Source organism: Protopterus annectens, chromosome 11.part0 (assembly GCF_019279795.1).
Source record: "Protopterus annectens isolate FY-2018-M chromosome 11.part0, PAN1.0, whole genome shotgun sequence".
Lineage (NCBI taxonomy): Eukaryota > Metazoa > Chordata > Ceratodontiformes > Protopteridae > Protopterus > Protopterus annectens.
Genome location: NC_056745.1, coordinates 418,169,509 through 418,186,873, shown reverse-complemented (window position 1 = coordinate 418,186,873; position 17,365 = coordinate 418,169,509). Strand labels below are relative to the sequence as shown.

Below are 17,365 nucleotides of genomic sequence, written 5' to 3'. Positions count from 1 at the left end.
TGGCATTGGAAAATAAATAAATAGGGGTATGGGGGTGTAGGTGAGGCTTGTTCACCTCCCCATGCAAAAACAGTTTTCTTTTTTCTTTCTATGATTTGTCCTTATTTATTGTGGCTTAAATGGTTTTAGATTTACTGAACTTAGACTCGGTTTACATGTTGCAATACAGACCCTTTATACATACATATATTTATATGTATATTTATATGGCTGTGATTACTTTAGTCAAAACTCCTGAATGCTGACATATATTTGGACATCACACATTAGTCGACAAAGCAGATGACTGACAGTGAGAGAGATTGACAATCTTCAGGTTTAGGAAATATATCCCTTCCCAAGGGATTCTTCAGTTTTGGAGTTAGCATATATAATTAATGGGGGGGGGGGGTGCAGTCCCTCCACCTGGGGAGGGTGTCGAGGACTAGCTCCCCTGAAAAAAAGTTTTGTTTTTCTTTTTTCCTCTTTTTTCCATACAGTGAGGATTTTCCTCACACAAAAGTAGTACACTTTTAATGAATGCACTGTCAGCACGCACACACACACACACACACACACACACACACACACACACACACACAGCCAGACAGATAGAGAGATTAGATAGATAGATAGATAGATAGATAGATAGATAGATAGATAGATAGATAGATATATAGATAGATAGATTGATGTAGATATGGCTGTAGCTATAGATACTTTGTACAGCTCATATATATAACTTTGATTAAATGAATGTATTTTTATAACCCTTAAAATGCGTTTCGTCTTTTTACTGTTAGACTTCAGTTAAATATTCCACTAAGGGCAGTATGTACAATTACAAGATGTGCACACACACACACACACATACACACACACACACACACACACACACACACACACACACACACACACACACACACACACACACACACATCCTTGCAACATCTCTGCAGTTATTTTCTTTAGTTCTAATTATTCATTTTCCATACTCACTAATCACAACTTTTTAAGATCCATGGTTAGCTGGGGAAAAGAAATGGCAGGTCTTTGTAACTGCAGTTGCTGTAGTTACTTGCAATAGGTCAGTTTTAATTTGTTTAATTCCCACTCATAACAGTTGCCCCTACCACTTGCTAACCGTAGCTTTCTAAGATTGAGGTGAAAGAAAATAGTGGCTACAGTAAAGTGTTTCATGCTCAGCACATTAACTTTTTTTTTTTTATCAGGCTCTTCACCCCTTCAGAATATCAAGTGTCTAATAAGGATCAATGTTTCTCCTAGCCCATCTTCTATTAGTGAATAATTCATGACCCATATTATGCATTTTTGCCCACTGGTCCTAACAAGTGTTCATATGTTATGTAGTAGAATCTTAGGATATTTGTAAAGAAAGGATCCAGTTTTTGAGATTTAGGCACACTGGACTGCTGGAAACCAGGTTGTAGAGAGAAACGCAGCAATTTAATTGCTTTATCTTTCCCTAGACATGAATCTATTTATGAAGCACATTCCCAGTATTATATGGGGGGAGGGGGCTATAATTGTCTTGTATTTACACTTATTTGCTTTGCATACTGCCTAAGACCCTCTATTTAGATGTGTCTATTTTCAAGAACAAACTGGAAACACTTGTGGATGATTCACTTTGATCTGTGCAGCATGCAAGAAGCCTCAGGACTACTGCATTCACTCTGATCTGTCCAGTATGCAGACAGTCTCAGGACTACTGCATGACGTCAGTATGGTACAAGATGCTTCTGCCCAAACCTCAGGTCATTCACTACTGTTGTATACTAACAGTGTAACACGTGAACAAAGGTAAAAATGCAAAACAGTCTGTTTTTGATATATTTGAATAAGATACTGTTGCATAGCTGTCCACATTAGACTGTTCTGTTAATAAGTAAGTGCCGTGGATCCCTCTTCTCAAGTAGCATAAGTAAGTTATCCAGTTGTGTTCCCTCCCTTGAAACATTCTGTTTAGTATTGGTGGTTAATAATGTAAGAAAAATAATAAAGTACAGCTCACATTCAGAGGTAAGTAAAAATCAAGAATGTCATTTAGCCTTTTAGAAAAGAAAATGGAGTGGCAGTCATATGAGTAAGAACTGAGGAGTTAATGAGAAATAAAATCTGATAACATGGAAAACATCTGCAATGAGTTATGCATATAGGCAAAAAAGCTTCATTTTTAGCAGCTGACAAAGAAAAGTGATTTTGTTAAAAATGTTATTTTAATATCTGCCACAGGCTGCAGTTTATTACATTGTTACCATATTCTGAAAGATAATGTCCTTATAAACTAAAACTGTAACATAATGTGTGGGTTTCTTTTACAGGGATTAATATCACTATTAAAGATGAGCAAGGCAGAACAGTGTTAGATATTCTGAAAGAACATCCATCTCAAAAATCACAGCAAATTGCAGCACTTATTCAAGGTAACTTTGTGCATGATTTATTCAAGAACATATGTCATGAAGTTATGTCACAAATCTATTTGTATCAGTTGACTAACAAAATAAATAATACAAAATATTGTAAGACACAGTCAGGATACCTAGAGAATCATGTACATTGCATAACTAGTAAGAAGCACTGAAGACAGATACGTGGCCATAACGGATGCTGTTAACAGATAGGAAGAAAAGAAGGTATCATGACAGTGAAAAGACATTATTAATTGCTGAGGCAGGGGCTGTCAGATAACAGTACCACACACAGCATAAAAATGCATATTGAACGGCACCAATCTATAATGTGGGGAGGATTGAACTGCAGAGTAATGAAATGTTTAGAAAGGAACAGATGATGAAATGTGGGCAATTAATTTAAGAGGAGAGAGAATATGAAGAACCGTGAGGATATAAATGAGAAGTTAGTTGACAAGGACATAATAGGCATAACTGGACAGATAGAATCAGTATAGAGCTCGCTTATATGCACATATGGCTGCAGAAGTGTACTGCCATAGTGCAACTCGAAAAGTAATGTACAAAAGCACTGCCACTTATGTTAGTAACATCTGCAGTACTTTGGAGAGTAGCCACATTAATGAATAAGTACTGACACTATTTATCAGTAGAACCTCTAAAAGCACATAAAGGGTTATTATGTATATTATCAACAATGCTGGCTTATGAGATACTTATATTATGTATTCCTTCAGAAGTAATTGCAGCCCAGTTAGTCGTGTTATGTGTACCACTAAAATAAGTAGTGTGGCTAAACTGCTAGTGTTATACATGAAACCAGCACTAGTTTGAATGGTTTTAGATCCAAATCATTAGGAGCACAAGAACTGACCTCACAAAAAAAAAAAAAAAAGAAAAGAAATTCTGCTGAGGCAAGTAGATGTCATAATGTTCAAAATCTAACTTTTTTATCTGATTAAAAAATGTAACAGTACAGAAAATGAAAACATCAATGCACCACGTGCTTTTTGGTATTCTGTATCCTTTAGATTAAAACCAGTAGAAATAATTACAGTAGTAGTGTCAGTAGTACAAAAAGTAATAGTCACAGTAGTAGTAGCAGTATTAACAGTTGTAGTAGTAGAAATAGTAGGAATAATATTAGCAGTAGTAGTAGAAGTAGTAATACCAGTGTAGTAGTAGTAGAAGTATTATTAGTAGTAAGAGCAGTAACAGTAGCATTAGTAGTATCAATAGTAATACTAGTAGTTATAGAAACAGCAGTAGAAACAGTAGTAGGGGTAGTACCAGTAGTACTACTACTACCAGCAGTAGAAGTAGTAGTAGTGCCAATAGTAATAGGAAAAAGTAGTAATATTAATAGTACTGAAAGTAGTAACAATAGTAGTAGTAGCAGTAATGTAAAGAATAAAAGTTGTAATACCAATAGTAGTACTAATAGTAATACTTGTAGTAACATTAACAGTAGTTGTAGTGCCAATAATAGTAGTAGATGTACTAGTTGATAGCAACTATAGCAGTAGTAATATGGATGGTCGCCCACATTATGTTACCCGTGTTGACAGTAGATGAAATGCCCAAGTTGTTTTTATGAATTCACTGAACAGTAGAGCAGAATGAGTTATACAGAATCATGAAGTATCCAGGCACTGCCAATCAAGAATACAGGCTCATTAAGTATCCAGGTATTACCCATGAGATATAAAGAACTCTAAAGAGCAGACAAACTGTCCAGCTTAAAGATCAAGTGTACATTTTTTTTGTTTAACCATTTATTTTTGTTATAATTGTGCTCTCAACTTATTCTAAAATGTATAGTTTTTACTTTAGTTACTTCAGTGAACCTATATTTATTAAGTTTAATACACTGGTGTTTCTGTTACTGTATGCTGAACAACTGTCCAGTTACTTTCTGATTCTGTTTGATTCAGACTCACCTTCTGATAATGTATGGGGAGGGGGACAATCCTGTAATGGATTGGCAGGTTTTCTGTAGTCTGCAGCAGAATTTTTTACAAAGTAACCAGAATGCAGCACAGTCAGTCACTCGACCTCAAGAGTGGGAAGTACACCTACCACCAAGAAAGGAAAATCTTGCATGTAGATTTTGTAAGGGCCAGACAGTATCCCTCCAGTACCGATGATGGAATAGGTACCAGTTTCTGTATAGAAGTCTCTATGTCAGATACTTCACAGAGTATGTCTTTCATCGCTCCAAAAAAGACAGAAGACTAAGCATGTTTCATTGCCTTCAACTCCATCAACTAAAGAGACTAGGGAGGACTGGTATACATTTGCCAAACATTCTTTTAAGGCTTTTCAGTTCCTGCAGTCTGCTTCCCGTGCTTCCTTTCATCTAAAAAGAAAAAGGCCTCCTTCACCTTTAGGTAGTTATTTCCAGGCTTACATTGAAGAGATTGGACTAATCTGTGCTTCACAAGTGTCTTATGCTGGCTCTTTAGAGTCCAGAGTCTAAGAAAAATCACTACTTACGTATATCACAACCAGATTTCGAAGGCACCCTAAGTGGTGAAGTTCTACCGATAGTACTTCATGTTACAGTGAAATGGGGTGTGTGTATGGCAAAATACTTTTTTATATCACTTAGCTTCTGAAACAGGACCAGGAATAATAGAAAAATTCCTCTTCCTGGGTAGCGCCCTTTACCGCCGTGAGTGAAGTGTTTTGCTTATTAACGTTCTTGGGATTATTTTATAAACTATGACTTACTTTTGCTAGGTTACTGAGTTTCATTTACAATGCTGCTAGCTCATACTGTATGTAATTTAAGTTATGGTTGCATACTGTAAGAGTAGGAGGAGTGGAGATTACCAGATGATGTAGACCGGAAGATAACAGATATTGACAACAGTCCAAACATGAGAAGAGGTCAGAGTTCTGTATTACAATAGCAAATGTACCTAACAATTATGGCAGATGCTTACTTCCATGGATTTTATTTGGAGTGCTGTTTCAGTGTGCATGTCATACCATTATCTTTTCTGCTACCATGCAATGGGCCTCTAGCTTTTTAATGTCATTTACACAAATAATATCACCACGACAAGCAACATTACTTGGTTTACAGGAAGTGTCACAAAAAACGCATGCTGTGATTTAGTGACATTAACAGTCAATGATGACTCTGGAAGCACAGAATTTGCAAGGAATACATTACATATATGAAGCAGAAATCTGGAGACTTGAGAGGTTTCAGTGTTGACAAGTGCATTCAAGCCCCTGGAGACCCACACATTTTCAAAAAAGGACGGTAAATACGGACTCCCGGAAACAACAGTAGCTGATTCTAAAGTCATTCATCTATTGTGTCTGTTGTTTCCAAATAATGATTCACATTTGTGAAAACTGACCCACAAACTAGGGACAGAATTTAAACATTGCTCTTTGAAACTGTGTACAAACTGGAGAAATTGCTACTTATGCATTATCGACTGGTTTGCAGTCTGGTTGTGATAATACATAAGTACCGAAAAATTGCATTCCCACATAGATGACATATCTTTTTACACCCCATAGATAAGATGAAATACCTCTTCCAATAAGAAAAAGAAATATCTGAGATTCAAAAGAGAGATATTATGATTGATTGCAATTAGAAGCCCCTAAGCCTTTGTCCATCCCTGTTATTGGTGCTTTGGGAGATATTTTTAATGCTGCTTGTACTTCTCCAAAAAGTCAAAATTAATTGAGAGACTGCATAAAGTTCCACAATCCCACATATTCTTATGTTGCAACTTTGTAGCTAATCCATAAGTAATTTCTTTAGCTAAAAATTTTACTTCAAATTACCTTACTGTTAATAATCCTGTAGTTTCATACAAGAATGGAAGGACTTTTGACAGGTATGAGAAAGAAGTATATACATTTTCTACCCTAGCATTTAGGATCGTCAGTTGTCAGGCTCACATGGCAAAATATCTGCTGGCAAATTTTGCTGATATGAATTTGGTAATTGCTGAATTACCATGTTCCAACACTAAATCCTCCGTACTCAACATGAATTCTTCTATGTCTTTTTTACTTAGCATTCTTTGAAGTGTTCATAGAATGTGGATGATGGAAAATCCCAAGCAGCCATTACTGGGTCAGTTATGTAGAGATATGCATGGCTTAGATCCCATAATTTAACTGAAGATGCTACAGCAACAGGTTCTTAATGCTCCCTTGAACAATATGTTTCTTATCTCCCTGTCTTGAAACATGTCACAACTAACTTCTGGTTGTTGGAATTTATCCAGTCTAGTTACAAGTCACAGTGAAATTCCTTCCATCCAAATATGGGAGACCCAGCACACCCAGAAAATTAAAGCCTTCTCTTTCCTCCGATTACTTCCCATCTCAGTGCATCACAGAATCAGTTTAAAATTCTGAAAAAGATAAGGCATTTTATTCAAGAATGTTCTAGAGCCCCATCCCCCCCAAAAAAGACAAATTGGAGACCTATTTAGGTCTTGTTTTTCTTAAACGTTTACATAAAGATTCCAAAACTCAAAATGCCCACCCTTTAATCTCTTTTTCCCCTCTATGTTTCTTGGTGACTCTAGACCTAAAAGACACTGATCAACTATTACCCATTCAGAAAAACTTCACATGCTTTTTAAAGTTTTCTGTTTACATTTTCAGTTCTCTTCTTTACCCTTTCGTCTTTCCATGACTATAAAGGTATTCACAAAGTATCTAGCACCAGCAATTGCTTTTTGCAGACTTAAAGACATTCACATTTCCCGTATAGAAGATTGTTTTATTGTTGCAATTTTTTGTTAAAAAGTGTGTAGAATCTCTGTTTTTTGTCAAGAATCTCTTTCAAAATCTAGGTTTTCACCTCAGTTTGGAGAGGCCATCTCTTTCCCTTTTTTTACAGAATAACATTTCTAGTTTATGTGCTAAACACATCACTAATGATGGCTTGTCTTCTTCCAGAAAAGACAACTTTGTACTGCATACAGTTCCTATATTTTTCTCAGTGATTTGTAGCTACAGCAAGAGATTATCTTAAAATGTTGTGATATATATGGTACACACCATCCTGATGATTTCTCTAGCCAGATTACACATGATGAAAATTCAGTAGTTTTTCAGATCAGTATGGATTCAACACCAACACCCCCCCCCCCCATATTTCCCAATTCCAGTGCTGAACTTTGTCAGGAAATAAATGTTATGGTGGGTAGACCAGTTCTTAACAAATCCAGATGTTCCAAAATACCCACCACCCCCATCCTAGTCTGTAATCACAGATGTTTTGTTTTGCTTGGGGTGTTGTATTCAAGGAAATCAAAGTGCATGGTCTTTAAAACTGTCATTTCAAGAAAAATCTCATAAACATCAAATAAAGAATGGTCTTGATAAAAAGACCAATCATTTGAGGACTTCAGGACTCTCACTGCAATCACAGAGAACACCACTTTGATGTGGTATGTAAACAAACAAAGGGAACCAGGTCATTCCCCCATGCAGATTAGCCATGATTTACCTAGGAACTTGAAACTCAGCACACTCTGTCCTTTCAGGCTACTAACATTCCATTCAAACACTACACTGTGGTAGACAAACTGAACACATCCAGGAGGGAGCCCCATGAATGGAAGTTACATACCAAGATCTTCCAGGAAATTATCCGCTAATGGGGATTTCCTCAAGTAGATCTGTTTGCATCTGTTCACAATAGAGAACTCAAGAAATTCTGCTCCAGGACACCTTACACAAGAGCCTGGATGACAACATGCCTTTCCCTTCCCATGGACGGGAATGTCCCTGTATGCCTTTATTCCCCTACCTCATTTTCCTTTCATAACCAGAGTTCTTTTAAAGATCCAAAAGACTCTGCAAACATGATCTTGGTAACTCACATCTTGCCCAAACAATATCATCTAACTTCTCATCTTTTGATGATAGAATGAAAGTTTAACCAGTGTCAAAACAGACAACATCTAAATTGTTGTCTCATTCTGTACAGTTTTGCTGCTTTTGTCATAGTACATCCCTTTCTCAGAAAGACAAAGGTTACGCCGTCAGAGCTCTGGCTGCTTCTATGGGATTTTGGAAAGGGATAGACTATAGAACACTTCTAGATGCACCTACTTTTTCATCTATACACACATTCACTAAGCATTACAAGCCTGATTCTTTCCCCACAGCAAGATCAAGATTTGCTAGGCCTATTTTCCAAGGTCACCAGAATCCCAAATCCTTCTTTCTCCTCTCTGGTTATCTAAGCTTTGGTAATCATCCCATATAACTATATGCTACGCCACTAGTGACCTAATGATGAACATAGTGCAGCTGTGTAAATGAACTTGCCATAACACTAGATGTTCATTTATATCACTTTTCCAGTCCAGTAATGCAACCCTCCCTCCAGCCCAATACTATTTTTTTCTGTTTTTTCTTTTTGTCTAGATATTCTTTGGCGAGGGTGAGAGTCCTCTGCTCCCTCGTCCCTCTTTCCTCCTAGAACATACCTTTCTAAATTAAGCAATCTAGCTGGTTGCTTACATATCAACCTTCCTATCATAACAGAGGCTCTGAAATTTGACACCAGGGCCTTTGCTTTTATACCATCACCCTCTCAAACTTCATCAGATGTATGGTGCATTTGTAAGGTGTTCAAAAACTTTTGTAAACTGGCCAGATGTCCATTCCTTGACAGGTACTTCCCATATAGCTGTAAGCTATTGCAGCAGTGATCTATTTGAACATCTGATGTTATGTAAGTTCACTTACACAACTGTACTTTATGTTTCACGAATAAGGAAGCTCTGTACCTTGATCAAATTTGCAGGACAGATGTATTAACAATGCCTTTAATTATAAAAAAATGTATAAGGTTTAGCCAGGCAGGATTTTTGTAATGTAGAAACCAGATTTATGTAAATGATCAAGAAGATAATACTGCCATAGGAGGTATAGTAGCATAGCTTCAGATCTATTCAATCCATTTAAGCAAAACAAAAAAGAAGTAATAGAGACAAAAAAAAAACTGTGGTACTTCTTTTTTGTAAATGCACGAACAGTGGTATAATATGTGCTTTCAAAATTTCAAGCCCCCATTATCCATGAGAACACTGCTGTCTACGCAGAACTGTTAACAGAAACCTTATACAAGCATGTTAATAGGGGCATAGAGGCAGCTGTACCCACCAGGAAGAAGTACAGAACTAACTCTAAAACAAGCCATCATGGTGGAGTCACAGCATCAGTAGGCTGTATAACAGAAGGAAGAAAATCATGGCAAAAATTAGGAAATGCAGCACCCAGCAGGATAAAAGCTCTCTCATCAAACTAAACAAACAACTCAGAGAATAAATAAAGTCTACCAAAGCCAAATTTGAGGTAAATTTTGCATCCCAGGCCAAGGACAACCAGAAGATATTCCTTAACTGTGTCTGCAACCTCTAAGGCAATACACAATAGTGTGCATAGCTCATTGTAAATGGAACTACCTATACTGAGCCAGAAGATATAGCAAACCTACTGGCCTACTAATTCAGCTCCAACTTTACCCTTCTCTCTCCATCAACCTCCCCTCAGGAAATGCCATCAAATATAATTCCCCCTGCTATCACTAGGAAACAGATCCTTAATGCTCTCTCTAAAGCCAAGAATACTGCATCAGTGGCTCCAGAAACTATCCCAGGATGCCTTCTAAACAGCATGAAACATGATCTATCATGCCCTCTGAAATTGCTATGTACCTGTAGTCTCTAAATAGGCTTTGTGCCTCATGAATGGAAAACAGCAACAGTCATCCCTCTGCAAAAAGGTGGGCCATCTACAGACCCTGGAAACTACAGACCCATGAGTCTCACTATTCTCATATACAAAGCCATGGAAAGAATGATCCTGGAAACGATCAATAATGACATAGAAAACCTCCAGGCACTGGATCCAACTCAAGTTTAGTTTCAGCAAGGGCAGATCATGCCTAATTAACCTGGTGGACTTCTTTGAGAAGGTCACCAAAGCAATGCATGAGGGCAAAACAGTTCACACTGAGTACCTTGATGTGGCAAAGGCATTTGACACAATCCTGCACTCAGGCATTGTTGACAAACTTAATAGGTTTGGTACAAACCTTTATGACACTTGGTGGATAGCCAGTTGACACACAGACAGGACCCAGGAAGTTAGAGCTGGGGAGTCCACCTCTACAAAGAGGCCAGTGAGAACTAGAGTCCCTTAGGGACTGGTCCTGGGACTGCTCCTTTTTTGCATTTACTTCTCTGAAGTCAAGGCCAATGTCAGTAGCCTCTGGCTGACTAAATTTGTGGATGATTGCAAAATAGGAGCTGTCATTGAATCACGCACTGACACAAATATTCTCCAGGAAGAGCTGACACAGACAAACAACTGTTGTCAGAGCTGTGGACTAAAACTAAATGCCAAGGAATGCATAATAGTATCCTACAGGAAGTCATTCACCCCTGGTAACTATCATATTGATATCACACCCCTAAGAGTTGACCCAGTAGTCAGAGATGTGGGATAACACATAGACAGTAATCTAGCCTTTGATCATCACGTGTCTACAATAGTGAGGAAATCATTCTATGTTGTGCAACTTATAAACAAAGGCATGACATTTACGTCCAAGGAAGTCATCGTTCCATTGTATTTGGCATTCACCAGACCAAACACTGAGTACAGTGCCCCCTTTGTTATGTACCTAACCAGGCATATCCAACAAATGGAGCGTCCAGAGTTTCCTCACTAAAAGAATGCAGGGCATAAGTGACATGTCCTATGCAGACCACCTAAAGGCCCTATACTTGTATTCTGTCTCCTAGAGGCTGCTGAGGGGAGATCTATGCCTAGCATATAAGGCATTGTCAGACCCCACTCTGATGAACTTCCTGCATATCCACAAAACAAACAGCGCCAGATTTACCCATTCTAAAGAACTAAACCTTACCTGTGATATAAATAGGACCTGGTGGAGAGACCAGTATGTATCCTAGAGACTACCCCTTCTCTGGAACAGGCTCCCCATCCATGTGAAACAGAGTTCCTCCCTAACCCAAATTCAACTGTAACTTGAACAATTGGATGGGAACAGGAAATTCATCCCTGGTTTGGCACCTATGTCTCTAATGGATACAGGCAGCCTGTAAGTGGTTTATCTCCCAATCCTCTGCTTGCTAATGTTTCATCTCCCAACACCCTGCTTACACTCATCAAGGGAATGCATAGGTGGGCTTAAGGCCCTTGTGGTCATTAGCCCAATAAACACCTATGAATCTATGAACGTATATAGAATATCAGTTTCAAGAAACATTTCTACCACAGGATAATACACCACTCAAGTTCTAAATGTAAAAGTGGAATGTTTTCTTGAGCGTAATTTGTAGGTTGATTAAAATATACAGGAACTAGCCTCTGAAGAGGTAGAGGTAAATAGGCAACCATGTATTCTCACCCTTTATATCCCTCCTGGAGACAATGCCCCAGTCCTCAAGGACATTCTCTCCTGGCTCTCAACCAATATCACCAATGAAACTATAATCCTGGGGGATGTTAACATCAACTGGGACGCAATTCAATCTCCAACTTACTCCCTAAATATAAATCTTTACAACTTCACTGAACGTATTAACTCCACAACCAGACCTTCCAAAGACTTCCTCTCTGGCAGTACCCTAGACTAGATTCTAGTTTCCCATCCTCAGTACATCTCCAAAAGTGGCACCCTTCCAGATCTACTAGGTGACCACCTTCCCACTTTTGCCTATTGTCTTCCCTCCTTCCTACAACTTCCCCACACCTACACCTCTACTCAGTACCTAATAAAGTTTAACCCCAATGCATTCTCTGATGCACTAAAAAGAACTAACTGGAACCCACTCAAAACACTACCCCTGGAAAATGCTGTTACTTACTTTAGTAACACCTTCTTAAACCCGCTATATTCCATCGCTTCCTGGTAAACAAAATGTACTAAAAGTAACTCCATCCCTTGGCTAACTGAGAACACCTTAGCCACCATGTGACTCCATGATAAAGCTTGGAAACACTACCATAAAACTAAAACTAGTACTTCCCTTAATCAATGCAAAACACTCCACAACCAAGTAAAAAAACTCATTAACACAGACCATAAAGCCTATTTTTCCACTCTCCAAACTCACAACAACAATAACCCTAAAACATTCTGGGATGGAATCTCCTCTCTTCTTAACCCTGGTAAAAAAGAAAACCCTTGCTCTGACCTAAATGTCTCTGACTTAGATTTAGCTACTCAATTCGACACATTCTTTATTGATTCCATATCCAAACTAACATCATCCTTCACTAATAACCTTGTTTCCCCACAACAACCTCCATACATCCTCTTCTCCTCCACTACCTCTAGCTCCCAACCTCCTCCCTTCTCCATGAACCCTATCCCTATTTCTGCCATAAAAAAAACTTCTTCTAAAATTGTAACCTTGCTCTAATGCCCCTGACGAAATACCCTACAACTTCCTAAAAATAGCCACAGAAGCCATTGCTTTCCTTATCTGCATCCTAATAAATCGATCAGTTTCAGAATGCCATGTTCCCCAGCTCTGGAAAAAGGCCTATAGTATTCCACTCCATAAAGCTGGTAACATTAATGATATCTCCAGCTTCCACCCCATCACTATCTTACCCCCTATTTTTAAACTTCTGGAAAAATGCATCCACCTGCAACTCCTACCCTATCTTATCAATAATAACCTTCTTACTCCCACCCAACATGGATACCGACCCAGCCATAACACCACCACCATTCTCCTCTCCTTCCTAGAAATCATAAACAAAGCTTGCGACACTGGTCATATTGTATCCACCCTCCTCCTAGACCTCGCTAAGGCCTTCAACACCATCTCTCATAAACTTCTTCTTACTAAGCTCTCTAAACGAAATATATCCCACTCCTCTATTAACTGGTTCACCAGTTACCTGTCAAAAAGGCAACAAGCAGTTAAGTGGAAAAAAGCTACTTCACTGTTCCTAAACACTCCCACAGGTGTGCCCCAAGGCTGAATTCTAGGCCCCCTTCTATTCAATATTTTCATTAACGACTTCTACCATTCCATCCCTAATGTCAACCTCATCCAATATGCGGATTACTTGACAATAATCTGTTCAGCAACCTCCACTTCTTCATTAACAAAACTAACCCAAGATGCCTTCTCCTCTACAGAACAATGGATGCTAGATAACCATCTAGCACTAAATGCAACCAAGACTAAACTCATGATATTTCCTCCCTCTAAAAGCATCACCCTAGACAAAAACTCTTTATCTATCACCAGCCAAAATACAACTCGTCTTGAAATAGTCTCCACTGCTAAACTGTTAGGAATCCTTGTCGATGACCAACTAAATTTTGATAGTCATCTTCATGTAAATATCAAAACAATTCACAAGAAACTTGGCATGCTTTATTGCCACAACCATTTCATTTCTCCCGCCACCAGACTCGCTCTTGCTAACACATACCTCATCACTTCCCTCCTGTATGGTGCCTCTATCCTTACCAATCTGCAATCCTCCCTCAAATCAAAACTCTCTTCCTGCTACAGTAAAATTTCAAAATTTGCAACTGGCCACAGATCCATTCCCCATTACTGCATCTCCCTGCACCAACTGAATTGACTTGAACTACCCAATTATCTTACCTATATTCAACTCATCCATACACATAAACTTATTTTTAGCCCCTCTCTCTGCCCCTCCCTTGCCTCTACCTTCCAAATGCATCTTCCTAACAGATGCCTTCGATCTAACTTCCAAAACCTAATACAACTACATAAACCTGCCCGCCCTCCAGGCAAACATCTTCTATCCTTCTGCTTAGCACGCCACTGGAATTCTCTCCCACCTCTTATCCGTACCACTAACAATCTCTCTACCTTTAAAACTCTACTTCACTGTCACCTAACCTCACAATGGGAATGCTCTTGCTTTCACCCTACATAACTTCCTTAACTATAATTCTCTCTACACCAAACATATCTGCTAATAGCCTTCTCTAACCCATAATTTTCCTGAAGGAACTTGCATTCTTTATACCACCTTATATTTTTCATAATGGGATTTTTCATGCATTTGCTCCATCAAATGCCAGTTTATTCCAACTGTTGTTACTATGTATTTTTGTCTCTAATGTCTCTTTAACTGGTTTTGTAAACTTTGTAATTGCTCTTATTTTGTAATTTATTATATTTGTATATATTTGCATTTTCTGGAGCTTTTCTCCCCAAGACTCCATTGAAAATGGGCTCCTCATGGCCCAATGGACCATCCTGGTAAACAAACTGCAAATAAATAAATAAATACATAAATTATACATATATATATATATATATATATATATATATATATATATATATATATAATTATTATTATTATTATTATTATTATTATTATGGCGGCGTATTCAGGGATTGAGATAAGGAGGCTGAAACAACTTGATGTGATACTGTCCTATTTTTCTTATTTTTTGTCTAAGTGTATGAATGTGATTAGTATTTCTTGAAATAGTTATTTGGACATACTACTTTTGATTAGGAAGTGTACATTCATTGATTGCATGATTTGATGACACTATATAATATAGTGGGTGAATTGTTTGATTTTAAAATGATGATGCTTTTGGTGAAACTGTGTTTTTTTATCTTTGAATTGCTTTAAAACTGATTGTGTACAACTTATCACTTGTGCTGGACTTTAGTTTGTTTTGGGTTATAAATAGCTAATCCCCATTATTCTAGTAATATAAAAGATGGACCAGTAAAGCATGGTGAAACATTATATGCCTTATAATCTGTTCTTTCAGTTCAGAAGTGAATAGGATTTTAAACATTTAATATGATTGTGGAGATCGTAATCTTTATTACTATATTTAAAATTTTGGCTGGAACATTTTATGTGGTATTTCGTAGAATACATGTAATACCAGCTGTGTGGAAAATAAACAGTTACTGTATTTTCTAAGCCATTTAAGGGAATTGATATAATTCTGGCAGCATTTTTGAAAGATTGTCCAGCAGGGAGTTAACTTGAACTCTGTATGCAGATAGTTAAATAATATGGACTTCAGACAAATAAAAGAAATATGACTTTATCCAATACAGGATTATATACTGTTACACTGGTAAATATAAATTACAAAAGACAAAAAGAATAAATGATGACATTGTCATTTCTACATCATAGTCTAAAGTAGTGGCATAAATTCAATAATTCCACAAACTAATAATTGAAATCACTTTTTTAGGTACTTAAAAAAATCAGAGTTGAAATGTTGTAAAGCTGATTTATGATTAAGTAGAAGAACTAATCAACTGTGAGGAAGCAAAAGTGGCAGATGCTGTGATTCTGAATATAATATTAAAACAATCCATTTGTGAACTGGGTATGCCCACTGAACACATAATCCCTTTTCAGGGGCAACTTAGGAGTGATGGCTGGTTAAGTGACTTGTACAAGGTCACACGAAAGCAAATACGAGCTGAGGTAATCAAACTCTGTATCACATGAGCTACAGCACACAGCCTTTACCCTCTCTGCCAACTGTCAGAGTGTGAATGCTTCAAACAGAATATGGTATAGTCATCTTGTTTTGTTACATTTTTAAAAATGATGTGTCTGTTCTTATAGCTTTGTGTTCATAGCATGCACCTGTACACAGATGAACAAATATACTTTTTTATTTGCTAGACCAAAAGAAATGCCCATATGTGGTACCATACTGATGATTTCTGCTGCAGAAAATTCTGTCAATGTTTTATCAGAGCAGGAGAATTTTACCTGAGACTACAGCATAAATATAGTACTAGGATCTCTTCACAGCAGTAACTGAGTATAATATAAACTGAATGAAAGAGGGTCTTCTCTATAATGCTTATGGGGTGTAATGGCTTCAACAAGCATGCAAAATCCTCTGAACATATACCACACTTTTCTGTTTGAAGCATTCCCAGACTAGTGCAGTAATTAGAAAAGCAACTGAAGGAAGGTAAATGTTGAATTAGGAGCAAACTTTTTTCAGCTGGTGGTCAACTACATGGCAAAGAATGTCACTGACATTATCACATTGCCACGGCACTGTAACTACTCATTAAAGGCATTTGATGTTGGAAGTTAAGGGCTTTCACCTGCTAGTTTACAGTTTCATGCCCAAGAAGTGTCACATTGTGACAGTTAGAAGAATGGCCAGTATGAACATGATGAAAATGAATATCAGTTGGTGACCTTTTTTAGGAAAGCAAGTTTAAAAGGTTGGTGTAAGCAAGTTTAAAAGGTTGGTGTGCCCTTGGTTTTAAAGCTGTCAAGAAAAGTGGACTTTCACATTTCATACTTTTGCCTTGATCATTCTGATTGGAATTTTATGAAATTCTTTCACTTTTTTCAATCTGACTTATTATATAGTGTTGGGCTCTGATAGATTTCAATGCCCCAAAACCCTAGTGACCATATGCGCTTGGTATTCATCTGTGAACTCCAACTTTCTCAATTTGTTTATATTTTTAATGATTAGGAAACATACTCTACCCCCATTAATTGGTTAAATTGCTTTTGTTAAGACATTTGAAACTGTGAGCTATAGACATAATTGTTACATCGAGTATAAAATCCAAGCTTGTTTATTGGTGGTGGGATGTATTATTCTTCAACAATAAATCTGATTGAGGGATGTGGCTTGTTCCTAAAGAAGGTGGCTATTCAATCTTTTTTGCTGATCTGCCTTCAAGAGGAAAGTGGGAAAGAAACAAAACTAAAGGTCTCAATGTGGAAATCAGTTTGTTTCTTAAACTGTTAATGAAGATATGACAGGATTTCAGGAGCAAGAGACAAGGAGTAAAGAAACAGGCTTCCAAATTCAAGATATTTTAGAAGATATAAAAAATATGGAAAACCAATTGGAGGCCTGAAGCTGTTAAAGTTTAATATACAGA

At 37.5% G+C, this 17,365-nt stretch overlaps 1 protein-coding gene across 5 annotated transcripts in view; it reads left to right on the top strand.

Annotated features, from left to right (window-relative positions):
- The window catches only part of ANKS1B (ankyrin repeat and sterile alpha motif domain containing 1B), a 6,771,497-nt gene that overhangs the window by 69,486 nt on the left and 6,684,646 nt on the right, over positions 1-17,365 (top strand). For all 5 annotated transcript variants that reach the window (XM_044087908.1, XM_044087910.1, XM_044087909.1 and 2 more), the window contains exon 3: positions 2,325-2,426. In XM_044087908.1, coding sequence (XP_043943843.1) covers positions 2,325-2,426 — 102 coding nt within the window. The remainder of the gene's footprint in view (positions 1-2,324; positions 2,427-17,365) is intronic.